Below are 27,524 nucleotides of genomic sequence, written 5' to 3'. Positions count from 1 at the left end.
AGATTATTAATATTAAATACATTTTTTATATCCTACATGAGAATCTAGAATTCTTAAGACATTCTAAATATATTTCATTATTGAATAATAGGAAGTAAAACTACAAATCTGTGAAAGAACCGCAATGGAAAATGTTTCATGTAGTTTTATTTTGAAAGCACATATTTACACTTCCTGTAGCCATATTGCGCTGACAGGAAAAGGTTTGGCAACAGGAAATTGGAAAGGTTTGGTGTTGGTGGCAGACAGGTTCTGAATGGGTCTGGAGGAAGGCAGTGGAATATTTGACCTTTTCCTTCCTGCAGTCTCCTTTAGAGTATACTCTCCTAATGTCAGCCATGACCAAAAGAGATTGAATTACAATTCCATGGAACAAGGATATATATATTTCTCTTTTTTTCTTCTTTTTTTTCTCAATTGGACATCAAACTGGGTCAGAACTTCAACTTGTTTCATCACTGGGTGAGTCTTTTTAGATTTAAGTGAGAGTTACTTTGATTCAATCCAGTAGCATTTTTTTGGCTGATAATAAAGATGTTTAATAGATTTTTTTTTTTTTTTTGGTAATTGTACCTAAGACTAACATTTAGGAAACTTTGATGTTTACATTTTTATTTCAAATTTTGAGTATGCTAGGGACACGTTAAGGTCAAACTTTTATTTGTGAAATCTGAGAGCTGTTTTGACCAAAAGAAAGTCAACATTTTACATGTTTTATTTTTGAATTGACTCTTTAAGTCTCACCCACAACAGGTGAATTTCTAATGAACTCCTGCTGTTGTGCAGAAACTGTCAAAGAAACAGTGATTAAAAGACGTATTTCACCTAAAGACCCTAGTACACCTTCCACTGTGGGTCTAAACTACCCTAAACCTCCACACATTAGTCCTATACGTACTCACTTGTCTAAAATGGCTGCAGATTCATTTAGCTCTTTGGCATGTTGCTCCGCCTCGTGCACGCTGTTAGCCAGGCTGCCGTCGCTCAGGCCACCTGTGAGGGGTCTGACTTTATCATCCAGTTGATCATGAAGTGGACCGAGTTCTCGCCCCATCTCCTCCAAATCCTGCAGACAGAGTCCAGAAACTCAAACGGACATTTCACTTCTGTGTTTTGTAGGATTACATTTAACATTAAAAAAAGACAAAACTTCTAAGAATTGGTTCTAAGAAGAATCTAAGAAGAGTTGGTGTACCTGTAACTCTTCGTTGATGCTATTAGAGAGTCCATTTGCCTCCTCAAGTAGATGTTCACTTTCTCCAAAGACCTTCTGTACGTCTTCCTTTATCTCACTCACTGCAGCTCGCTTCCTCTGCAGATAAACAAACCATTAATTATAGGCACTACTGTGTACTCTAAATGGTCAGTAGTTTGAAATGAAGAATGTTGAGTCTGCAGTGTTTTAGATTTAGATTAAAAGGCTCTATTTTTCACTACATCAGTCTGCCACAGTCAAAAAAATGTTTTTCCAGGATTTATGTGTGCATCCCGGTTAAGCCCCCACAACCAGATTGAAGGAAGTTCAATGATTTGAAACCAATATTTTAAAAGGAAAATGCCTAAAAAAGACTTTGCTTGTCATTTAGTGTGAAAAAACCAGCGGGTTATTTGAACTGTTACTTGGGGTTTCACTTTATAAGTAAATAGCCAAGAAAATTCTAGTTTGTATTGATTTGGTTCTTAAGAATGCAGAACTGATGAGTTATCGCACCTCCAAAGATGTGAGGTTGGCCAGGTTTTGGTTAGCAACCAAGCCGGCCTGTCTGGTCTTTAACTGGGCCTCATTTAGAAGATCTTGGGCCTCCTGGAGCTTCTCGTCATGGTCGGACAGCTTCTTTGTTATCTTTGAAAGCCGAGAAGCAGATACCCAATTACCTCAATCATTTATAACAACTGAAGCAAAAAATAAATCTGTCAAGAAAAGTTATGGTCACCTCAGCTTTAAGGTCTTCTGTGGCCTGATGGGGGTCACCAAATAACCGTTTGACCTTTTGAAGCAACTCCTCAGCGAGACTAAAAGAACAGAAAAAATTCTTTAGTACATTTGATTTGTGCTTTGCTCTTAAAAAAAACAACTTTAAACTGATTTAAAAAGAATTATGTTTTTTTTTTATAGGCAATAACCAAACTAGTAGAAAATAACAATTCTTTCCTTTTTCATTCAATTTTCAATTTATCAGCTTTTGTCCTTGCAGCACTTGTTCATAATGTACCACATTGGTTTTGTCAAATAATCAACAATAAGGCAGGTCGTTCAATTTCTGTGTCGCTTTCTCTTTCTCTTTTGTTTCTCCATCTCACTACATGTTCTTGCATCTTTGTGTCTCCATTCTGGCCCTGGGGTGATGCCTTTAATTAACTCATCGAATCCGTCAACATTTACTGCTGAATGAGACGGACGGGGGGGCAAGATGCAATAGAATAGATCGCTTATTCCAACAAATGCCAATAACTGAGAGTGACAAAGTAAAAATGGACAGAAACAACAAAGAAAAAAAACACATGCTTTGTTACAACATCAACAAAACATAGCTTCAGGATGTGCATTAGATTTATGCACTGGAGTCTCTGGTGGCAAAAGAGGAGAGAATATGAGAGATGAAAGTATTTAGGGATTCTCCAGGATTCAAAGTGGACATATTTTAGCAATATGCAAATTCTGCATTATTTTCCGTTTTTCTAGAAAATGATGTGTTGATGATAAGCTACAGGAGTAAGTGGTTGCAAACCACTCAGGTGCAGTGTATTTTAGTGTATTTCCATACTCCTTTTCCTCATCTGCAGTTATTTTCATTCGTCCAAGCTGTCGCTTTCTCATCTCTTCCAGCATGGCCTGGATCTCCTCATTCATCTGACTCAGGCTTTTGTCTGGAGTTCCATCTTTCCTCGACAGGGTTTTGTTGAGTTCAGCAGCCTTGAGCTGAAGGTCTGGATGTACACAAAGACGCATGTTACACAGAGGGCAGTGCAGTTGCAGATTAAGTCATAATAAGAGACAAAGGTGTCAAAAACAATCATCAATTTCCTTAAACATATTTTTTATTTACCTTTATTTGTTTCTCTATTTGCTTTTTTTTTTTTTTTTTACTGAATTGGGTAAAACCATTGACTGTATAAGATTGTCGCACACCTAAATGGGTAAAACTCAGGAGTTAGGTTTTGGTGGTTTAAGCCCATTGACTCCATGTGAACTGGACTGCGTTACCCCTCCCTCCTGGTTTTCCAAACAGGAAGTGCCTGCTGGCTTCAAGAGGCCAAAATCCCATTAACGTCTATAGAAAAATAAACAGAAGTGGAACTATAGTGTAAGTTTTTCAGGTTATAACTGTCCAATTAGAAGCCTCAGTAAAAGCAGGCGATCCCACATCCAACATTTGATATACAGATTTTGTGTAGCCCACTTTCAACTGATAGGGGCGTCTAACAAGCTCATTCCTGATTGGCCAGAGTAGTTGCTTTAGAAACAATGACTCAGACAAACCCCTATGTACTCGCTCGTCTGGTTTCTACATGGCGATGACCATATTGTGAAAAAAAATGGCGACTGAATTGGCTTCATTTGGTTGGAGCCAAATGTAAGTCATTTTTTATGGGTGAGGTCACACTCACTCAGCCCAATTCTCATAAACAGTCAATAGTTTTAATGGTCGTGATTAACATTGAAATATTTACAAACTGATGTTTTTCTGCAAATCAAAAGAAATTAAATTAAGCTAAAGTTTTTGTTTGCTGGGATGTAGTGGTACCTGGGTTGTTGACGTGCAGGCTGCAAGGAAATAAAAATTTATGGTGGGCAAGAGAGCGCCACATGCTAACAAATCTGAGAACACACGAGATGCAGCGATTTTGTTCTCTTTAAAACACAAAGACACTGACTTGAACCGTCTTTGTGCAACAGTTTCTTTGTGTCAAATAGGCTTTTGCCTTAACTTTGCAATTAACCGCTGATTTGGCATCAGATGGCAACAGCATCAGGTCCCAGTGTTTATCTACAACGGTCAATTTTAAATATCTAAAAGGAACATTTTTTTTAGTACATTTGCTTAAATCTGAATGCCTGATGTGTGTGTGTGGGTGTTTGTGCTCTGTGTGATTGCAACAATGCAGCATATTCTCTCATTTGAAATATAAACATTTAGTGATTAGAGCCAGCAAGGCCATCATGCTAATGAACAGCTGCCGTGCACGTGTGTGTGCACGCTGCTCCTGAGTGAGCATGTGCACGAGTCTGTGAATGTGTGTCGGAGCCGTATAATTACACAGTGGGATTTAAAAACCAATTAAACACTTAAAACGTGGATGGAATCATATTATGATATCTGGTAAACACGGACACACATCGCAGAGGCAGTGCGGACGTCTTATTTATTTATTTTTTAGATCGTGTGTGCGGTTGTAGGAACACGCCGGCATCAGTGTTTGTGCATCTGGTGTGTAGAGGTGTGTGTTTGTGATAGCCACTAATTAAGTCTCTAATTGCTACTCTCAATCATCCAGCGAGCCGCAACAGTCTCTCCCTTTTCCTCTTTCAGGGACACACAAACACATTCGCTCGGACGCTCGCACACACACAACATAATCACATTGTGATTAGGCAGATGGCCAGAGAGCTGCAAGCAACAAGGAGAAGACGCTTTCATCACAGCCAGTCACAAAGTGTTGGTTTAGTAACTTTTTTTCCTGGAAGGTACGGAAAAAAAAGTTTAAAATAAATCAAAGTAAAAAGTTATTTCAATTTTGGCAAAGAGGACGTTGGTGTTTTTTCAAAAGTACCCATCCAAAAGTGCCATCATACCCCCAAATGCTTCGCGATAAAGAAGGCGAGAGGTCATCGGGATCTGAAAATTTGCTTCGGTTTACAAAGACAAATGTTAAATTTGAAAATAAGAGGAAAAAAAACCATCAGCTTAAAATTCAGTGCAGTTTCTTAGATAAAAATTCCTAAGGTTTCAGTAAAAAATAACTCCTCTTTTTTAATACGATGAATTAATAACGCCAGATTGCTTTTGCAATTCTTATGTCTTGCTCTGCCTCTGAGTGAACATGTCGCCCCTCCACATCCTCAAAATTAACTACATTTGAGAAAATACATTTATTTAAAACTATTTAAAAAGATGAATGGAGCAAAAACATCAAAGGGAAGGGAATGAAACCAGGATTTTTCCAAAGGAATTTTTCAAATTATTATGGGATGGCCACAGGACCTACAGTTTGGTACTCATTTTGTAGCACAGTGTGACAATTTTCACATTTTTGCAAAAAATGGTCAAGGAAAATTTCTATTCGAACAATCTTCACAAAATTTCACACCCCCAACTTAAGTCTACAGCCACCACTGAAGTGTTGTTGACCTTTGACCTCGGGAAGAGGCTGCCATCTTGAATATATAAAAGAAAAAAGCTACACATTTAAACTTCTGGATTTCAGTCTATGGCCTCCTAACTTCTTGAGCATCATTGGGAAGAAAAAAAAATGTTGGATTTAAAGTTTGGAGATTTTGAACAGCATTTGTACGACAAGCTCACTCACAACAGTGGCGTTTTCCTGTTGAGTATTGTGAAAATTTAATATATGAATCTTTGGCTTAAGTTGAGCGGTATGATATGACATATGAACATATTAGGAATACGGTCGCAGTAATCGAAAAACCTCAGTTGCTAAGGAAATCCAAAAATGTTACTCTTGCCAATCACTGGAAAAATGACATACACCGGTTCACCATGAAAATAAAAAGCAAAAGCCATCATTTTTGAAGAACATTTTTTTTTTTGTAATGAATTTGTCAGATACAACTCCAGGGTGGCTGGGGCAGAAGAGGAGAGTGAGGGGCGTGAGGGGCATGTAGCTGCCGCTTAGCCAGCGAGGGCAGGGGTGTGGCGAGGGCTCGTACTGCCTACAGCCATACAACACCGCCATAATTTCTTTTTGCGTTTGATTTCACTTCTAATCTCATTTTCCTGGATTTTTATGACCCACTACACCATTCCAAAATAACTGAAGTCAGATCTGAACCCACAGCAGGTACCACCCCCAACCAGACAAAGACAGTTGGTGTTAATCTACCTCACCTTTGGCTCCAAGCAGTGTGTCCTTGATGAACTTTTCTAAATCCTCGGCTCGTCTGTGAATCCTGTCAGAATCATCTACTACCTGCTCTCCATCAGCCGACACCTTAGTGGCCTAAAAACAAACGGGCGCACCATAAAATAATAAGCAAGTGTTAAATAAATGAAGATGTTGACTTCTGGGTGAAAAAGAAAAGGAGGGGGAAAAAAGCAAAGAGTGCACAATATTCAAAAGAATGACAGGTAAGAGACATCAATATGTTTTGGTGCAACACAAACTTTGATGACTTTCTGACAGAAGAAGAAAACTTTACACACTTTCGCGCTCAGCTTATCAGGGACACGAGAAGATTTACTTTCCCCGACCTGACACGCTTTATTAAACAGACATGCATTCACAGGATGTGGAGGATAGTCTCACTGTCAGGAAACGTCAAGGTTGAACTTTATTCACTTGTCTGGATGTCTCAGATCAAAACAATCTTTGATTTTAGCTTATTCTCAGTCAAGACTCTGCAAATGTAATTGTTTTATTTAAAAAATGTAGGTAATAAGACGTAAAAAAAAAAGGGCAGGTGAGTGTGCAGAGGTAAAAAAAAAAAAAAAAAAAAAAAAGAGTAGAATGTTTTCAAACACTCAGAACAGAAAATTCCAAACCGGGATTCAAACTAGGGCCTTTTTACTGTGAGGCAAGAGTGAAAACCACTAAACACCTAGCGGCGGACTGGCAAACTGTCCAGAGTGTGTCCCATCGTGGATGGGATAGGCTCCAGCAACCCCATTACCCTGAAAGGTATAAAGTGGGCTTAGAAAATGGATAAATAGATCTGTTCTAACAGCCGTGTTTATCGGCTGTGTCTTGATTATGGTATGCATAAATATAAAAGATGCTTTAGATACCACCTTGGTTGATAACTGAGATTGTGAAAACTGGTTTCATATATTTCCATGTAAAAATATATGTGTGCAAGTACTGTGGTTAACAGCTGGTGGTATGAAATGGGGCGAGGATGTCAGGGGTGATTTAGATTAAAAACATAAACCTTTAGGAAACAAAACAAAAATTCTCTCTTAATATTTTTCTTAAATGTTCAAATCTAACAGGGATTGCTTTAAAAACAACTTTAAATGGAGATCTTTATTCGGTTAATGCAGGCCTGGCAAAAGTGTTGTGAACAAAACATTGATGTTCTTTGCTGTCTAGATCTGCAACGACAAACTGACAGTAAATAAGAGGCAAAAGCCATCAAAGAACCAAACTAGCATGCAGTTGGAGAATGAGGTTTGTACCCTGCTGTGCAGCTGGTCCATCTCAACAACCAGGGATCCCAAGTTGGAGTCGGCGAGTTGCAGTAATCTTTCAGGAGCTTTCTGAGGTGACAACATGTGCTTTAGGGAGGAAAGAAGAGGGGAGATGAAAGAAGTGAAAAGTAAAGTTCTGGATTAATCTTAACAATTCCAGCTCCGAACGCACAAGACTGAATATCACAGCGCTTGGTATACAGCTTATACAAACGACTTGTTCTATAGAGCAAAGCTGCCAATCGTGCATTTTGTGGTACAAGCACCAACAGGTACCTGGTATTATATATATTTTCTTTAAAAAAATATATATACCGTATTTTCCGGACTATAAGTCGCACCGGAGTATAAGTCGCACCAGCCCAAAAATGCATTATAAAGTAGAAAAAAACACAGATAAGTCGCACTGGACTATAAGTCGCATTTTAACTTTCACAACCTTATATGACACAATCATAGCAGACTGTTTATCTAATAATTTCACAGTAATTTTTTCTCAAACTTATTTATTTATTCCTTTCATGAAGCATCATTGGCCAACTATTACTCTGTTTTCATCCTGTATTTGTAGAAACAGTTTTCACTTTTATTGCATTTCTGAATCTATGAAATCATTGGAAAATAGAATATTATGTTGTTAGCCTTCAAGATCTTACTGTAAAAAAAAGTTTGCTGATTCTCTGAGTCACTTAACATCCTCTTAACACTTAACATACCTCATACAACAAATTGACCCAGAAACATCATCTCTGTTCCTCACAAATGAACATAACAGGAGGGTTAACAATGTATTTATTTCAATTTATTTCTAATATAAGTCGCTGCGGAGTATAAGTCGCACCCCTTGCCAAACTATGAAAAAAAGTGCGACTAAAGGCCCGTACACACCGGGACGAATATTTGCCAGGCGTTATTCGCCAGCGTTTTTCGCCACGTTTTTTGTGTTCACACCCAGGCGATTTTCGCTGACGGTGAGCCGAGCGAACATGCAATTTCATTCCCTGACATTAGATGGCGCTTAATGTAAACAGAAATACTCCTGTACACAAGGTGGCGCTGCGCAACTTTACGATTCTTAAAGTCGCTTTTCACTCAGAAGAAGAGAGCAAGTATTTACGCGCTTGTCAGAATAATACAAAGAAAACATGAATATTTCAAGCATCAGTAGCTCCAACTGGTGCTTGGTTCGGGGATATTTTAGAATGTCCGTCATTATTTCTTTGCGGCAGCGTAGACGCTACTTGGCGTCTATCTTCTTCGCTGGTATGTGTGCTCAGTAAGGCAGTTTTGTGTTTGAGCGCCCCCAAGTTGTGTTTTACTGTAACTTCAGAAGCTCCAGACACGTGTGCAAAAGCGCCATTCTCATTGGTCGAATAGATTTCGACGCAACGCGTCGAAAAAAAAAAACGAACCCGAGGCGTTTTTTTTTTTGACGCTTTAGCGCGTGGCGTTTTTTCGCGTCGGTGTGCACACTCTCATTGGTGCCCTTTGTTTAGTCACGAGGCGTTAAACGTCGGCGAAAATCGCCGGCGAAATTCGTCCCGGTGTGAACAGGCCTTTATAGTCTGGAAAATACGGTATATATACATATATATGTACATATATGTATGGGATGGCACTTTAGTTCATATGTGAGTCAAGGCAGGTGAGCAAATACTTTTGGTAATATAGTGTACATCCATGCTGATCCATGTGATACTTGTTTCTATGTGAGGGCTTGCATAGTTGATATAAAATTGTAATGATTTAGTAAATCATTCTATTATATATTTTTAAAAACTTCCGTTCCATTTCAGGTGATGCAGTTTTTCTTTTTCAACATAAAAAAGCTGTCTGAATTTACAAAACCCAAATTAGACAATGAGAACAAAACTCCTATATTTTATACAAAGACTTGTGCCCTGAAACACTTTGGAAAAAAAAGAGCCCACATCATAATCCTCCCACCTCCACATAGTATAATGACATGACAGATTAACCTGTTCTTATTCATGTTATTTTTAGTACCAGTAACATTCAACAAAGGTTTAAAAATGGATAATAGACAATCTGCAAAAGTCTGTTTTCTAAAACCTCTGGGAAATGTGGTGGGGACACTTTTGACTTAGCCTCAAATCTAAAGACTGTCACAAACTTGACTATTGTGTGAGCAGATTTGTTTTTTATCAATGAACACAGCCTTAATTTTCACCCCTTTTTTCCTAAAAAAAAATTGACTGGCATGTCGTATTTAGGGACATCCAAGTTGGTTCTTCTGGGCTACAAGCTTGGAACCATTTATTCAAACAGCGTTCTTTCCCATGTGAGTGGAAGTAACGGGCAGCCATGTTTTTTGGGTTTGGTTCCGAGCTTTGTTATGCACAAAGAACAGGCAGAATCCGACCGTCCATTGTTCCAAACCTGCTTTCTCCTCTTCTTTTTTTTTGCTGGGGTTCCCACTCTTTTACTGATAAGTTTGCTTTTGGAATTTCTTTATACAAGTATTGCATGGTGTGTCTATGTAGCCATCTGTGCCGTAACAACAACAATCATTTTTTAAGGGCATTACAGATATTTACCTTGAGCTCGTCTGTCATGTTCTCAAAGCGGTACAACACCTTATAAGGTGGGGGGAGGGGTGTTGTCAGAGTGACATCGGTAATGATGCGATACAAGCGATCCATATCACTTATCAGCAAACCAGAGCACTCGTCATCACAGGCTGCAGAAAGAAACAAGAACATACAGTTATCTGTTTTGTTAAAAAGGGGGAAAAGGAAATTGTGTTGCTATTTAGTGCTTCATTTTAGCTGTATAGAACAAAAAAATACACGTCTTTTGAGCTGAATTCCTGTTTGTCCAACGCCTCATCGACGCAAATGGCTGTGATTGTGGGCCATGCTTGTATTTTACTATCCAAGTGGTTCTGGCTTTGAAAAGGCAAGCTTGCTGATGCGTGAAATCCATCACAGGGAGGCAAAACCAGGCATTATGAGCTCACACCACGGCAAAATACACACACGCTGATGCACAATCCACAGAGACAAACACATTTCTCTGTATGGTTTGAAGAAAGTTTTGATGGTTTGTTACATGGAAAGCACTCAAATCACAGTACAAGTACAATATCTGAAAGCAGAGCAGAGAGACTAAGCATGTAAACGTGTTTTTCAACATTTAATTTGCACCACTGTGAAAAACATCCAAACCAGAGGTTATGATTATGGCGGGTATGGAGAAGTGAGTGGTTTGGTGTCGGGGCGCACCGAAGCACTCGTCCTGCCAATTTAAGAACACACGTCGTGTGACTGAACACATAAAGACGCGAGCAAGCAATTTTCTTACTGACCTGACAGCAAGCAATTTCACATCAGCCTCTGTCTTTCGACCCTTTCTTGCATGTTCCTTCTTGATTGCATGCACTTACCTCTAGACGTGCTAATGGAACCAAATTTGCTCTGCCATTATGGTCGTATTAAGTTTAAATTAGCTCCAAATGACATTGAAATTATTTTCTCAATGACTTCAAACTGACTTCTGCCAGAATCTCCCGTCTCCAATGGCAACAAGTTATGTGGCATCTGATTTGCATTTCATTGGGAAAATAAAGTTAAAAATCACAACATTTGGTGACACTAAAGATGTGTGACTATCTAGAAGATAAAAAAGTGCACTTATTCAACTTCTCAAACTAAATAGGCTGATCAACTCAGTTTTTAACACGTAAATTCAGATTTTTTTTCTTTTTTCCTATATTCATAAACTTATCATCTGAGCCTGTTTAACCCCACATTTTTTTCACTTAAAACAATTTCAATTCATTAACATCCCTAATAGTTTTGGGTATATTATGGTTTTTATGTTTTCGAGTAACTCCTGAATGATTTAAAAATAAGGGACTAGAAAAAAATGTAGATAAAACAAATATTTTGAATGAAGTTGTTAGTCTTACAGATGATTCCAGCAGGTCCACACACATGCCTATCCATGCACTGGTCACATGACGTTCCCGACGCCCCAACCCTGCAACGGCACTGGCCCGTTACAGAGTCGCATGGTCCAGCAAGCGCTCCCCAAGAGGAACACTTACACTCCTCACAGCGACCACCTGGCATCCTCGGGTTACCGTGGTAACCGGTGGCACATCTACAGTGGGTAAATGATAAAAAGAGACAGTTTATGTTTTTCTTAAAATTCTCCAAGATGTGCCAAGGCTGTTGGGGATGAATAAAAACAAAAAAGAATCTAAACATTAAAATGACAGAATGAGATCGCTCTTATCAATTAATTCAATTCATTTAACACAGAAAAAACAATAAAATGAAAAATGCTTTGATTCAATGAAACAATAACTCTCCTGTAAGGGTTTTTATCAAAAGAATGTAGTAAATAACTGAAATATTTTTATGAACGATGGATGTCAGCAAATATGCAGCAATTCTTAGGTAGGCTAGGAGATCTCGGGGTGCAAAAATTGAAGATGGTAATTTTTATAAGTAAAGACTCAGAGATCTAAATTGGTGACCAAAAAGTTTTCATTAAAAAAAAGGTTAAAAAAGTATAATTACAGTTGTGACAAAAACAACTTAACCCTCATTTTGTATTTGCGTCAAAATTGACCTGTTTTAAGTGCAAAAATAGGTCAATTTTGACCCAAATACATTAAGAGGAATAAATTAATTAAGCTGTCTTACTGTACATTACACACAAAATCATCTTTTCTGTGTGGGAGTCTGACCTCTCGCAGTATTTTCCTTCATATCCCTCAGGACAAGCGGTGCAGCGGTAGTCATCCAGTCCTTCAGCTATGCACGTAGGGCTGAAACTTAAAACGGAGAGACTGTCACTGAAATCTCTCCAGTTATGGTCAAAATTGTTTAAAAAAATGATTTACTGATTACAAACTAAAACCAGAAGCTTTATTTTACTTATTCTCTGGGTTAGGAAGGGGGCAGGCGCAGGGTTTGCAGTCGTCCGAGGAACCTCGGACCACGCCGTAGAATCCTGGCATACAGCGTTCACAGCGGTCACCTTCTGTGTTGTCTTGGCAGTTCTGAAGACATAGATATGAGCACAAAAATAAAATGTTAACCCTTCAAAAAGCAATGACGTATGGGTGTGGATATTGATGGGCTGACGCAGTGAAAGGCTGCAATAACCATATTGCATTGTTTATTCTTCTTTTCCGTCCTTACTGCGCGCTCATGCATCAACATTGTTCCTGCCACATACTCAAAAATTCCCCGTAATTGTCGCACACCTAGTGCCCAATGAAAATGAATGTAACAGTGATAAACCCTGCCCCAGAAATGATGACATCACAGGAAGAGAAATTGTCCACCAAAAATCTACAAACGAAACCAAAACACACTTCTCAGGATATCTAAAGGAAGATTTACAATTATTATGGGATGGCCACAGGACCTATGGTGGGGTGGCTATGATGTGGCAAATTTGGACATTTTAGGGGGAAAAAGTTGTTTGAACATTTAAAGTCATTTCTTTGGAATTGATGATGGTGAATCCGATGCTAGCACTGTTAATAATTTTAGACTAGTTATCATAGTTAGCATTTTCAGCAATGTGTTTTTCAGATATGGTCGATGCTGACATAATGCCAACACTTTGTCAATCTTGGAACGGTTGCCTAAATATGCCTTTTTTTTGCCAAATATTTTTTTGCTGGCTGCTCAGACAGTGAAGGGTGGTAGAAAAGGGGCGCCGGGTGGGTAGTGGCTGCGAGCCATACAATGCTGCTTGCAGCTCTATTAAATATTTGATATATTGATGTATACTAGATATTTCTCATTTATTTCCTATTTCAAACATTTTCTTTTTCAAACATTCTGCATCTCTTTACCTGCACAATAGTGTGACCTGAGGAGCGTGATCATTCAGGACAAATGTTTTTTTCCCCCCTTCATTATAAGTCAGTCCTAAATTGCTGCATTTGGGTTTGGATGACAATTTTCACTCTAACACAGAACATTAGAGAAAGTTTACTTTATTCTAACGCTACCTCTTTTTGAATTCCTACAGCTCAACATTTTGGTGTATTTATTTAAAGGAGCAGACGAAAAATGCAGTTTAAAAGAGATTGTATTTGTGGCGTCAAAAATATGCTTGCAGGAGAGTGCGTAAACAGAGAGCTCTCAGCAATGAGGAGGTGAAGGAGTGGCGCTGTTGAGCTAATGAACTACGTCTGCTCTGCACAACCTGTCTTAGAAAACGACACAGGTATTTGTCCTTTTTTAAAATTTTAGGATAAAAATGTCAAAATCATGAATATAAAAACACTGGGAGTGCTTTGAAAATGGATTAAAAAAATATTGGACTGTGAATTTAAACCGTGGGAGATCTATATATTTGTATGTATGTAATTATTTTTTAAACCTAGACCTTTTATTATTGTCAACAGCACATAATAATGGTGTTTTTTATTTTTAAACTCACTTCCAGCCCGACATAACGAGGCGCAGCGAGCCTTTTCATATCAGCATCAGCTGGCGGTTGGATGACAGTTATGATCCCACATGTCATTCAGTTTAATAAGCTTCCTTGGGAGCAGCCCATCAAAAATACCCATTTTCTCAGCATGATTTCTCTCACCTGGTGTTGTTTTTCAGGTTTTTTTTCTGCTTATTCATGACTTCATTAATTCATAAAGACACAAGATTATTCTGTAACAACTGAGTGCTAATATAGTTTGCTCATGCAGAGTCTAAAATGCTTCACAGAGAGGAAAAACGTAGACTCATTTGACAATCACAAGAGTATACAATTTAAACAGAGCTATACAATAAAAAAGTCACAGCTGCTGCCCCGTCATATCCCCAGGGTTATGCCTTATGTGTCTGTCATGTTTATTAAAGATGGGAACATCAACCGGTACAACAGGAAGTTGCCTCTTAACGAGGCAAGTCATTTCCATTAACTTCCTGTGTTCCTCGTTACTGCTAATTACCACTGAAACAAACTCGTTTAGCTTTTTCAATTTAGCCCACTCAGTTAGAAAATGCTAATGATGCAGTTATGGGGAACAAAATAGAAATGGGCTCAAAAGGAATGTCTGGAAGGCAAAGAGAAACACAAAAGGAAGGAAGAAAGAGAAACTCAAATTGCTGCAACCAGTGAAAATAATCAAATCCGGGCAAGACTGAAAGAGATGTAAAAGCAGCTTCTGCAAAGAACAAACAAACAAAACTGCAAGAGAGATAACAAAGAAGAAAGAATGCAGACACACTGACAGAAATATAAAAACTAGAAAGCAGGGAATGTGGAATAAAAGACTACACATTAAAACGCATCCCTTAAGTTAAAAAAGATGCAGCATAATAGGAAGAAAAATCCTTTCATTGTGTTTTTGTTTGTCTACCTGGAGATTTCCATGTGTGTCCAAAGGTTTGCAATGAAATACATGCGTGTCTGTTAAAAAGCACATATTTTTTTTATCAAAGGGGGTTACAAAAGTATGACGGAGTTTAAGGGCAAAAAGAAAAAAAAAGAAAAAAAAAGTAAAATTACGAGATTTTAACTTGTAAATTTATGGGAAAAAACTCGTAAATTTACGAGATTATAGTGGAAGTGAGCATACAGTGCAGCAGCAAGTGAACGCCACGCAGCAACAGAGCAGACTGACTAAACTTAATTGAACAGGTAAGTTGAATGTTTATTGATAACGCTCCAAATGTTTGGAAGCTCATTTGTTTGATTTACGATTTATTATTTATGTGCTATCTTAACTGACCCCACCCTTCCATTGATAGATAGAGAGCCAGAACAGGTTCATTTGAGGAAAAACGTTGTGTTGGATAGGAGAAAAGGTGCTTTCAAGCTAAGTGGACAAATGCTTACTTTGTAGTACCTAAGGGGTTGGATAAAGTCCTGTGCCTTATTTGCAAGCAGGTACATTAAATGCTCAAAGAATTCAATAAAAATCATCACTTTGTGACAAATCATAAAAACTATGACAGATTTACCGGGGAGAAGCGCGACAATAAGCTCCAACAACTACAACGAGGCTATGCTGCACAGCAGATACTGTTTACAAAAATGGCTAAATCCAGTGAAGCTGTGACAGAAGCTAGCTATGTTGTGGCTTTGGAACATAGCTAGCCCTTAAGTGACGAGGAGTTTGTAAAAAAAATGTATGCGGAAAGTAGCTGACATTGTTTGTCCGGAGCAAAAGAAAAAGTTTCAAGAAGTATGTCAAATGATACAAATACTAGACGAACAGGAGATCTGTGGGCAGCAACCTCCGACCGCAACTGGGAGAACATTTGGAGGGCCCGGTTAACTATACAAATGACACTTGGCCATTAAAGTAATTAAAAACAACTTTTTCTGTTTATCCATTATTTTTCATCAAAACTGGCCCCCAGTCTAATGTCGAGTTCCTAATTTGGCCCTCCGCCACAGAAACTAGTGGTTGAAACAAGGTAGTAAAGTTGAATTTTGTGATTGGTCATCTGCTGTAAGTCTCACATAATTTCAGAAGTTTGAGTTTCAGTATAAAAGGTTTCCCCCACTCAGCCCGTCTCCCCTAGTTCCGCATCTTTTTTTATTTTATTTTTTTCATTTTCAAATCTGGGCTGAGAAAGGGAGTCTGCCTCCAACTGTCCTGTTGTGTCAGCCTTCAAGAAAAAAGAGGGAAAAAAGTAGACCAGATCCAGACAAATTCCTCAAGAAGCTTTCGTCTTTTCTATCGTCTGTGATGCTTAAAGTGTGCAGTGACAAGAAGAAACTTTTTAACAAAAGTTCACTGCTCTTTACCGCAGACACATCAGGGCTCTGACAAGAAATCAGCTTCGCCACCTGTGTCACGCACAACATTAAACGGCAAGACCAAATCCTGGAGATTTGGTGATTTGAAAACGGAGTCAGCGTTAAAGCCCTTATGACCACACTACCACCACAGTCTCGCACCGGCTGTTCTGTGCAACCATTGTCTGACATTAAATTGATATGAGGCAAAAAGGTTGGGACTGTGTTACTGAGTCTGAGTGCGCAAGAATAACACCCAGTAACACCCTTTAATCCACCTTTAGTCCAATCACTATTTACTTCATAGGGGCCATTTTTTTAAAGAGAAGTTTTACCAAGAATTTCAGCAGGACACTCCAGCTCCAACAGCTCTTCAGTCTTCCTAGCTAACATCTCTGAGCGTGTGCACACATACGCACCTGACATATGGAGGTCTCAGGGTCACATGTGGAGGAGTGCCCACTGCACTGGCACTGAACACAGCTGCCCATGCCAGCAGCGGTGGGCACTCTGGCCGCAGAGGAAGACCCAGCCGATCCGGTGCGGAGACGGTAGAACCCTGCGGCGCATTCCTGCAAAAAAACAGTAAATGTAGAGGTAGAAATGAAACACAAGGCTGTGGCGGAGCACGTGTCGCCGCACTGACCCCCAAAACTATTCTATACGCTAAAATATTTCTCTGCATACATTCCTGCAGCCGCATGATTATCCCTGCCGGTCACTGTTTCCGCTTCACACACATTCACACAATTAAGAGTTATTCCCCTCAGTAAGTTTTGAGCACAGACACACATCCCCCTGCATGCACACAGGCCCCTTTGCTCTCTCCTGTTCTCTAATAATTAATGGAGTCCATTTAAACAGCCATCTGTTCCGTCTGCTAGCACTAAACGCCCATTTTAAAAATACTTTATTAGCAGCGACAGCGGCTACAAATAGAGCCGCCATCTGTCAGTCGAGGCCTCTAGACCTGAACGTTTCAAGTTTAGCTACCGTTAGCCATTTGGTTTACAGCTTGTGAGTTATACATAGTTAATTCATTTTCTATCAAATAGGTCAGAACTGCAAGCTAAATAAAGAAGTAAACAGACCCACTCCGATTATTTTGGGTCTTTTCTAAAAGCGTTCCCAGAGCTTTTCTAATTATGATTATTCCATTTTTAGCCAGAAATCCAAAAACATGTCATGTTGGTGTGGAGCAATCCCGCCCCCCTTCCCCGTTCCTGAGAGTTCAGAGCAGGGAGGAGCTTGAGGCAAACTCATAGTATTTTCTACATGAAAACTGCCATTTCTTTTTTAAACTGCAATTTTTCATCTACTCCTGATTCACATTGATTTGAATAAAGAACAACTCAGAAATGCCATTTTGAGCCTCATTTTCTTTATATATGTCCTCCATCATCAGAAAATGTTAAAAGCACCAAAACCCCGATTTTTTTTTTGGAGTAAGTCTTTAAGATTTTGACTAAGTGTTAACCCAACAGAAATGTTCTTTTGGGAGCCAAGGTCGTGCTGATTTAGCCAGAACTACCGGTACATCATCTGTGTAAAACAAACACACAAAGACTGATTGACTGTTGGATTCCTTCTGAGGCTTAATAGAAGAAGCTGGACCAAGCTGAATGCCTACTGCTTTAAGAAAAATCACAACTAAGTGAACTAGATTCTTAGTGAGGATTAACTTCTTCAAGAAATGGTATTTAATACAGGCTCCTATTAAAAAAAATAAATAAACAGAATCCTGCAAGACTAGAGTGTAAACACTGAATGCAAATTAGAAGTCTTTGAGAAACTTGACTTATCTAATAGTGGGGGAAAACGGTGGGGGGGGGGGGGGGTGGATTCTACCTTTTAGATTACTTTTTTTAAATTACTTTTTCAGTTACGTTTTTTACTCCCCTCTATAAGTTTTTCAAAGCATAATTTATTTCCATTTATACAGTTCAAATTAAGTTTAAAAAAATATTGTTTTAAGCCATGGCGAACCCAAAAACATGTGTTTTATGAAAGTTAATTTAATATATTTTTGTTTGTTTATTGTACAAAGCAGCAACAAGCAGCAGCCAAAAAAAACAACATAAAATTTAAAATAATAATCATTTCATAAAGAATAAAACAACGACCAAATTAGACCCCACTCTCAAAGATTGTTATGTTATACGGTAAATCAATTCAGACCAGAAGATTCCAACAAGAGTAAAGATTCAGCAGGGAAAATGCCCAAACACATAACTAAAAGTCTTACAGAAAGCTGGACTGAACTAAAACATAAGCTTTGTTTAAAAAAAAATGTATTTATTAAGGGGAGGTGGCGTCTGCCTCTCGACCTCAAGCAGGAGTTTGGTTTCACTAAAGAGGATTCAGATTACCTACAAATCCTGCAAATTGAGAGCTAAATGCTTCAATTGAAAATCACAGAATTATATGATGCAGACTGGTCCTGTGATCAACTAAAATATGTTTTAACATACAGATGATGAAAACAAAATTAGAAAATAAGGATTTCAGCCTTTGGATCTGGGAGGCTTTAAAAGAGGACTATTGAAGAATCTTACTAGTTAAAGTAACAAATGTACTGACTTGCTTTACTGCTTGACTTTGGGAACTTAAACTCGAAAAAAAAGACAATCTAAAAATATGCAGTTTATAAGATTTAATAAGCTATTAAATAGTTCATATCTGACACTTCTTCAGTTTACCATCTAGCAAGCTGGTGATGTAAAATCTTTTTCAAAAATTTGCTCATCCTCCATATTAAGGTTTTACCTCACAGGAAAGTCCAGAGTATCCTGCTGGACAGTCGCACTTCTCAATCTGATGGGCTTTCTCGCCGTCTTCAGAGCGTGGACCCTCCTCTGCCACTGTGAGACTGATCTCTGAAACTCTGGTGGACATGAGGAGAGCATCAGTTCAGCGGATACTTCCAGATCGCACAAATCAAGATGCATTTTCTTACTATTGAAGCCCAGATTCAAAACAAATGAAAATAACTTGGTTAGGTTGGGCAGTTCTAGATTCATCAATAGCATATAATCAGGAACCACATTATATTTAAAAAAGGTTAAGTTAAACATAATAGGGGCAGGATAATCAAACTTTATTTCATTATCTATAATCATTTTATATGCAAATATGTCTATTTATGATTAGGAGCAACTATAATGTCATATTCTTTTAAATGTTTTAATCAATTTATGACTTATCTTAAATTGATTTAACAGATCTATGTATTTTGTTGTTGTTTTCCGTTGTGTTTATTGCTGAAAATTGCTTAAAACAAACAATGTGCGCTTTACCGGCTGTGTCTCATCAAGTTGCCATGAGAAGCTTTAATCAGGATGTAGTCAACGTGGAACAAAATGTCCATGAAGTCCTCCCGAGTCATTGGACGTCCATCTGCAAACTCCCACTCGTGCTGATCACAAACACATAAACAAACACCCCCACTTTGCAAGTCTGATACTAAATCACAAAGGCTTTCTTTTTTTTTTTTTTGCAATCAAAGTTAAACTTCTTGTACCTCTGTCATGTCAATCTCGTGCCGTGTGAGCTGTCCGATTTGAATTCCCGTGATGTGTCGAAACATCAGCATGTTGTGGTTTGGACCACCTTTAACGATGACCTGAGGCTCGTAGGAGGAGGGGCCGGTTTCATCTCTGGCTTCATAGTACACCGCATATTTCAACTGCCCACCGTACGCTGTGATCTGAAGACGAGTACATTCAGTCAGATCTGTACCGAAAAATACAGATGAAACTCCACATAAACAAATAAAAGGGCATTCCCACCATAGAGCCTGTGAACTGCTCCGGCAGTAGCCAATAGAAGGGTTCGGAGAGAGTTTCTGCAGCTTGTTCTGCGCGAGCGATGATTTCAGGGTGCTGGAAGCTGACGCCGCTTCTGGTCTTTACCGTGTTGAATTTATCCACCAGGGGGAGCTCTTTCTGCTCTGGTTTCAGTGTTAGCTAGGATGGCGTTAGAAAAACACACAAAAACACTGATGTTTAATTTTTAAGTATGTCCATGAAATGACTTGTTTTTATCAGCTTCTAGCTGCTGTAGTTCTCTATGAAATATTAATATTATATGAAATATTATATTATAAACCCTGTAAAAAGAAAGGATCAGGTATAAACATGTCCAGGGGTTTTGTACTCTACTGCTTCTTTTTTTTCTTTAGTTTTTCTCAAAGTCTGCTCTTTTCTCTATCCTCTGATAATGCTGACTCTCAGTCAATGTTCAAAACTCTTTGACTTTGCCAGACAGCAGATTTAGTTTTTAAGACCTTTGTTTAAATGAAAAAGTCAGCATTTTTCTTTCAGTGGATGATCCTAAACTGCTCACAACATATTTTTGTGATGGGATATCTTTCCCACATTTAGACAAAACAATGGCCTATGCTCATATACGGCATTACTACCCAAAGCACTTTACAGTCACAGTCCTATCACCCGTTCACACACAAACCGAACACTTCAACCAAAGGTCGGCCACTCTACCTCTGCACCGTGGCCACCCATTACTCCCAGGCAATGGTGCTAATAATCCACATTTTGGAAATTTTGACTTAATGAAGACACTTTGGAGAGACGTTTGCCTTCATACCCCAATGTCATTAGATTGAATGAATGACTCATGGGGTCTGTACGACCATCACCTTAAGGGTTGTCTTAAAAATGGAACGCGCCATTGTCGTGTGTGTGGTAGGTATATAGTAAAGTATTCGCAAGCCTAATGCAGGTTGGACGCTGGTGATGCTGCTATCTGGTACCTTTACATCACACGCTAGTAATAAGTAAGGTGCGCAAATGCTGCACGCATGGGTGTACAGGTGAAACATAAGTGCCCATAGGATGTCTCATCTCATATCATGTGAAGAGCACTAACGGGGCCCTTGCACAGTCTACAGGATTTGGGAGTGTGTGTTGAAAAGAATCCATACGACAAACATGCGTCTCACCTACTTCTCCCTTGTTACCCCTACAGCTTTGCTATGACCCACCTGCTGGAGCAAAACTCAGTGGCAAAACTATTGAATATTTTCGTGGTACGGGCTCACCGAGCAATCTTTGATCTGAAACTGTCCAGCCTCGTACAGGTTTGAGTATTTTTCGGCCTTATCCACCCATAAAAGGGCAGTTGTGACTAAGTCCTAAGTATTTGTTATGGACAAATACATAATAAATATGGTCATCTGCTTCAGCCTGAGTCTCAGACTCACCTGTTAGTGGTGTTTGTGAATAGTGTCTGAAATGATATTTGAGGTGTTATGGGCTGATGCTTTTTGGTTGAAAGTTAAGAATCTTAAATGGGTTATTATGGCTTAAACGCTTTTGGTAACAGCAGAGGTAGTCACACATGAAATAGAAAAACCGCCTTTGCAACTTCTGTCCTCAGTATTGCTTAAAGAAATGCAGGTAAATCCAAAGCACACACAAAAAAGGGAGAAAATAAGGGTGAAGCAAGAATTTTTCCAAAATATCTTTGAGTTTTAAATAAAAAATACGTAAACAAGGAAGAATAACTCATATTTATACAGACCACGCTGTCCTGTCCTTAATGTAGTTCTGTGTATGTGTAGGTGTTTGCATTGTGTTTGGGTGAAGTCTGGGTATAGAAACTGTGTGTGTGTGTGTGCGTTGGTGTGTGTGTACGTCCCACTCCACTCAGTGTAATCTCACGATTCAGTGGTTTGGAGAAAATCTCCCTTTTTCCAATAAACTTTCCATTTTTAATGTCTTTTTCTCTGCCCTGTTATCCCTCCCTGCCTCCCCCTCTGTCAACAAAAAAATGAAGTGAATACTTGTTGATCAGATAAAGATTCCTCCGGCTGCACCACTATGAAACTCTGCAGCTTCCAATGAAGTGAATGTTTGCCAATCCATCATGGTGGCTTTTATAAACCTAAAGGGACCAAAAAATGTTCTATTTTTTTTTTGTAGAACTCATTTAAAAAAAGGAACAACAACAAAAAAGAATTATTTTATCAATGTCAAAAAACTCATTAAATATTAATTTTTTGTTAAAGCATTTAAATTGGTTCTTGTAATTTTACCTTTATCCGCTCAATAAGCTAAAAAGAAGTTTCCAGTGGAATCAACTTCTCTTCTAATCACTTCCCATGCAATTTAAGATTCTAAAAGCAGCTGCAGTTAGATTTATCCCAGAAAAACACCACAACTTTAAAAAAACAAAAACAAGATGAACTAGCTTCAGTCACATACATTTAGTACCATTTTTGACCATTTTTAATTGGCTGAGAAGTGAGATCCACGACGGACCAAAGAACCACAGGGGGACAAAAATCAAAACTAATATCCACCAAGCTAGAATCCTCATTTAAAATGGCTCATAAAGCTTCACTGTGGGTAAATTAGACTTTATTTAGATACAAGAAATGTGTACATATCATTTACAACAGACTATTAGGAGGGTCTTTTTGTTTCAACTAAAATAAAGCTCCACTCACCCACATCCGTATAAGTCCCTGCGCCTCAGTGCAGGAATGCGTCAGTCCATAGCAGTAACACTTGCTGCAGCCCAGCGGGTTCCTCGCAGACAAGCCAAACGTGTCAGGCTTACAGCGATCACAGTTGCTGCCTTCCACGTTTACCTGGAATGCAAACACAACAACATTTAGCACTGCATTAAACACACATTCCCATTTTTGTTTTTTATTGGGGTTTTTACATCTCTTTCAGAAAGTATTTTTTTATTATTAAATGTATTTATTTCAAACTGTTCAAATAAAAAAACCATAACAGAAGTACAAGTTTGAAAAGGACTTTGGATAAGGATTAATAACTTATAGATTCCAAGCCCCTTCTTTCTTTTTACTTACTTAGTTTTTTACTTCCTTAGTTTTTTTTATAGAATTACAATAAATACTGAAAACACTCAATTATGATCACAAGTTCATGAAAAAATACATATCAATGGATCTTGTTAACATTCCTTTTAGCTATTGATGATATCACCCTTCATAATTGCTTTGAAAATTTTTAGGGATTCACAAATTTTTATGTGTTCCCTGGTCGGAACTAGAACATTTTAAATGGGGGGGGGGGGGGGGGGGGGGCAGAAAACAGCAAATGAAAGAATCAAAAATCTATATTTCAAACTTTTTTTATTGTTGCTACTATTATTGCTATTACTAACGATCAAAGAAGCTTGAATTGATCGTTTTTCTAAAACCTTCATACCGTTAATTACAGCTTCAAAATCTAGATTTTAACACAGAATGGATGCATTACTTTTCTTTTTCAGACATTCTATACCATACAGAAGTCTGTATGGTATGGAATGCACTTTGTGTCATTTACAAGGCCAGTGGGGGCTGCTGTTTGATAAACTCTCTCACCGTCTGTTTAAGCAAAAAGCAGTATTTTGCTGCATTTTCTTTTTCTCAGACATTTTATTGAGCGATGTTATATTCTGTGATAGATGAGCTGCCTCTTCTGTGAATATGCAAAGCTTTCTATATAAATGTATGCATGGATATTTTTTCATGTGTGTGGGATGGAGCTTTAAAAAAAAGCCTGTAAGTGGAGGCTCCTCTATGGAAGAAGCTGCGGTTTCAGCACTTGCAGTCAAATAATACACTGTAAAACATGTGCACAACCACAAACAGATTGTAATGGAAAGAATACAGAAGAACTGCACATAGCTTTGAATCTACTCTGGGATTTCAAATCTGAACTCTAGGATTTATTACCAAAAACAAGTTATCTTCAACAACATTAAGATCTTTAAACTTAACTTGCATTAAAAACACAAATCAAACTTTTGTTGACTTTTAGAAGAAGTTGTGTGTTTGTTTGCTGTACCTTGCAGCTACATTTTCCTGTTTGATCGGCACAGGCACACACTCGCCTCTCCATGTCGCAGGACTGGCTGTCCGATCCTGCAAAGCTGCACTCACACCGTATGCACTGTAACAACACCATGGACACACAAAATCCAGATTCAGATAGAAAAAAAACAAACAACAAGGAAAGTTTATGATAGCTGATTGAAACCAGTGAACTTCATTCCATTGGAAGGATTTTTCACTTTCAAATCAGAAGCAGTGACCCCCCCCCAGTCAGCTCAATCAGTTGTCACTTATACTCTGGTGGGACTTAGACAATGGAAAATACGGTATTTAAAATCAAAGGCAACTTTGCTGTTGATGGAAACATTTGATATATATATGGGCATGTCCATCATACAGCCATTAGAAGGACAGAGATCGTTTCTACTGTCTTGCTGTTGTGTTCAACTCGAATAACATACTGTACGTCCATCTATGCTCCAAGTTTCTGTTGTTCCGGATACCGACTGGTGTTTAGGCCAGGACAAACATATAGAATACTCAGGCTTTCCAAAAAAAATGTTTCAATCTCTATAATTCTATTAAAAAATTAAACTTGCATATAGTATAGACTCAGGGGCCACTGTTTAATTGATTTCAGGTATTTATTTGATTATTTCTTACCTAAATTGGAATTTCAGCTCATAAAACTCACTAGAACAGGATTTCAGAAATGACCTCTCGGCCAATCAGAATCAAATTTCCATCTAGACCATTGTATAAAATATAAAATTCTACATTTTTTGAATTTGTGTTTTTCTCTGTCTGAACTCTGCTGTTGTCACTATCAGATGGATCAGTTTTAAATGTTTGCGTGTGTGATAAGCCTGATTCCCTAAGATGGTAGATTGTTATAAAAAAATACATGTAACATTTAGATAAATTCATCAAAATAAGTTATTGTTTCTGAATTTTCTTCTGCTCTGACACGTTGTGACACCAGAACAGGTGTCTGTTGTTAATTTGATAATGTGTTCCTCACTTTCTTTGGCACCTGACAAGGTGGAAAAAGATGAGGAAATGATGAATAAATGGGAGGGGAAGACACTTTCCACTAATGACACATTAGAACAGACAGTGTTAATCTGTGCGATTTACCTGAGGAAAGTCTCTGTATCCAATTTGACATTCATCACATTTCTCTCCTCTGAAGGACTCGCGGCATGAGCAGCAGCCGGTGTTCATGTTGCACTGCTGGCTCAACGAGCCAACCACGTTACAGCCACACTCCTAGGAAAAGCATCCGCACAACCGGAGACAGTTTTTTTTAAATAGAATTAAAAAATAAAACAGATCACGTACAAAAAAAACCTCAATTGACTTATAGAAGCTTTTAAGGAAAACGTGTCATTTTGATGACTCATAAAAGAACAAAGTATTGGCATTTTGCTGGTCTAAGAAACTCAGCTGTGTTAATGCAATATAAGCCAGGAAAAAACATCCACTATCCAAAGGAAAGCAGACTTTTCTGGCCATCTGTTTTTAAAGTGATTCCCATAAATACTCTAAAATATACCTTGGAGAAATACCAAATTACAAAAGATGCATATCAAAGTCAGAAAGTCCCTGTTAACCTATCAATAGGCAAAACATTAAAAAACTTAAACAATCTAGTACATCAAATGATCAATTTTTGAAGCAATCTAACAAATATTGACTGAAATAGATTTTCCTTCTTTTTTATATTTTTTGTATTATGATTATTGCTCTTTGGCATAAAGTCTCAGCTAAGAGAAAACCTTGTGCGTTTCACTTTGCGACTATAAAACCGCATAGTAACTAGAGACACGTCACCTCAGATTGATTAAATAAATTGTTCACCAAAGATTGATGAGATTAAACTTTCCTTTGTGTCTAAATATCTGAGGCAATCATAATAAGATTGCTCCTCAATATTTAATTTAAAATATTGCATTTTTTTTAACAGTGCGCTGTTTTCTGCATCCTGATTGGCTGTAGATATTGTCAGTTGATCTCGGGTCTCCTGCACAGAATCCATTCAGTTCTCTAGATTTGCATAAATCTTCTATCACAATGGAATGTTTCCTTTTTCTATTTTTCTTTCTTATTTTTCTATGAAAGTCTTCAACTAAGAGATGAAATAAAATAAAAGCTTGTAAAAAGATTCATGTTTGTCTGAGAAAAGTGGATGAAGTGTCTAGTGAGGAGTTTTGTAACATCTAAAGATGACTACTTCCCGGATTTCACCTATCACACGTTATATTTAGATCGTAACCCCTGTGATAAACGAGGATCCACTACACAGCAATATTCAGAACTGGTTTAGAAATGGCTCAACGTAAAATGTCAGACATTTTTAATTCCTAGTTCTTACAGTTACTACTCTGAGCTTACCTTACAGCCAGTTGTAATATCGTGTCCCCAGTGGTTTGGAGCACAGCGGTCGCACCGTTCGCCGATTGTGTTGGGAGGACAGATGCATTGTCCGGTATTTGCATCGCAGTTGTTTCCCACATGGCTGCACTGGCAGGCTGGGAGGAAGAGGAAGGAGAAAGAAGAAAATATTTTTCATGAACCAAAGACAGTCTTTCACTAAAACAAGTTTACCCATTTCACTCACTTCCTTTATTTCAAGCAAAATTGCACCTGTCAATCAACCAGTCAACCTGATGATGACTCATACAAATATAAAAAATCCTATTATTTTTTTAGTTTTTTGAGTATTTGTGTTGTTAAAAGAGAGCAGGTATACGTTCATTGGATAATAAAGTGTAAAATAAACAAAAAAACTAAATATTTCTTTTTCCCCCCTTCATTTAGTTTAGATGACATCCCTATGACAGACTAAGCAACCTGTCCAGGGTGTACGCCGCCTTTGCCCAACAATATCCGGGACAGGCTCCAGCAACTCCATGACCCAGACCGGGATATAGCAGGTTAAGAAAATGGATGCATTTAGATCATTGAGTGTGTAATGTAGAATTGGACGAATCGCCAAAGAACATGCTTTGCTTCCGGTCCCAACCAAATGCCATTTCTATGGCAACCACTCTCTCCAATCAGGAGAGAGTGGTTGCCATTTCAATGGAAGGCCACCTACTTTATTGAGGCATCTGATTGGGCAGTTTATAACTAGATAACTTGCATTACAGCAAAATTATTTTGAAAAAAAATTAGGACCAACAAGAAGATGTTAATAAAAAGTAGTAGAACAAGAATGGTTATTTTGGTGAACAAAATGACTGAGTAATAGCTGTTTATTTCTCAATAGAAGTCTGTGGGATTTCAGATTTTTGGGACCGGCGGTCACTTCCTATTTGGAACGTGTGTGTGTGTGTGGGTGGGGGTCTTGTTGAGTGCAGTTCTTAGTTTACTGTCAATGATTTAGATGCGACTTTCTCCTTACCTGTGCAGCCACCCTCCTGGAAGTTGAAGAACCCTCGTGAGCACCTGTCACACTTGGGTCCACTGACACCTGGCTGACAGCGACACTGACCCAAGTCATCACAGTCAAATGACTTAGAACCGAAGGAGTTGCAGTGGCAAGGGACGCACACGCCACCCGTGGTGATGCCGTGAGTCTCAGGCTGGTGGAGCACCAC

General features: G+C 38.4%; 1 protein-coding gene and 1 long non-coding RNA gene across 7 annotated transcripts in view; one reads left to right on the top strand and one right to left on the bottom strand.

The window, feature by feature from the left end:
- The window catches only part of lama2 (laminin, alpha 2), a 179,025-nt gene that overhangs the window by 30,195 nt on the left and 121,306 nt on the right, over positions 1-27,524 (bottom strand). For 4 of the 6 annotated variants that reach the window (XM_078942947.1, XM_078942948.1, XM_078942951.1 and 1 more), the window contains 21 exons: positions 27,329-27,509; positions 26,317-26,453; positions 25,060-25,191; positions 23,936-24,040; positions 22,579-22,722; positions 19,898-20,074; positions 19,630-19,815; positions 19,406-19,524; positions 18,876-18,993; positions 16,529-16,681; positions 12,275-12,399; positions 12,085-12,171; positions 11,299-11,492; positions 9,926-10,068; positions 7,356-7,454; positions 6,069-6,180; positions 2,766-2,928; positions 1,935-2,013; positions 1,712-1,843; positions 1,196-1,312; positions 903-1,066 (listed from right to left, as the gene is read on the bottom strand). In XM_078942947.1, the coding sequence (XP_078799073.1) occupies positions 903-1,066; positions 1,196-1,312; positions 1,712-1,843; positions 1,935-2,013; positions 2,766-2,928; positions 6,069-6,180; positions 7,356-7,454; positions 9,926-10,068; positions 11,299-11,492; positions 12,085-12,171; positions 12,275-12,399; positions 16,529-16,681; positions 18,876-18,993; positions 19,406-19,524; positions 19,630-19,815; positions 19,898-20,074; positions 22,579-22,722; positions 23,936-24,040; positions 25,060-25,191; positions 26,317-26,453; positions 27,329-27,509 (2,867 nt within the window). The remainder of the gene's footprint in view (positions 1-902; positions 1,067-1,195; positions 1,313-1,711; positions 1,844-1,934; positions 2,014-2,765; positions 2,929-6,068; positions 6,181-7,355; positions 7,455-9,925; positions 10,069-11,298; positions 11,493-12,084; positions 12,172-12,274; positions 12,400-16,528; positions 16,682-18,875; positions 18,994-19,405; positions 19,525-19,629; positions 19,816-19,897; positions 20,075-22,578; positions 22,723-23,935; positions 24,041-25,059; positions 25,192-26,316; positions 26,454-27,328; positions 27,510-27,524) is intronic. The other 2 variants (XM_078942949.1, XM_078942950.1) reach the window with 1 other exon arrangement.
- On the top strand, positions 323-27,473 carry LOC110017732 (uncharacterized). Its single transcript, XR_002293229.2, has 3 exons — positions 323-462; positions 26,743-26,858; positions 27,337-27,473. It is a non-coding gene; the product is annotated as an uncharacterized LOC110017732 (long non-coding RNA).

This window comes from Oryzias latipes, chromosome 24 (assembly GCF_053564925.1).
Source record: "Oryzias latipes strain Hd-rR chromosome 24, Olatipes_Hd-rR_3.1".
NCBI classification, from domain to species: Eukaryota; Metazoa; Chordata; class Actinopteri; order Beloniformes; family Adrianichthyidae; genus Oryzias; species Oryzias latipes.
This window is presented reverse-complemented; position numbering and strand designations above follow the sequence as displayed.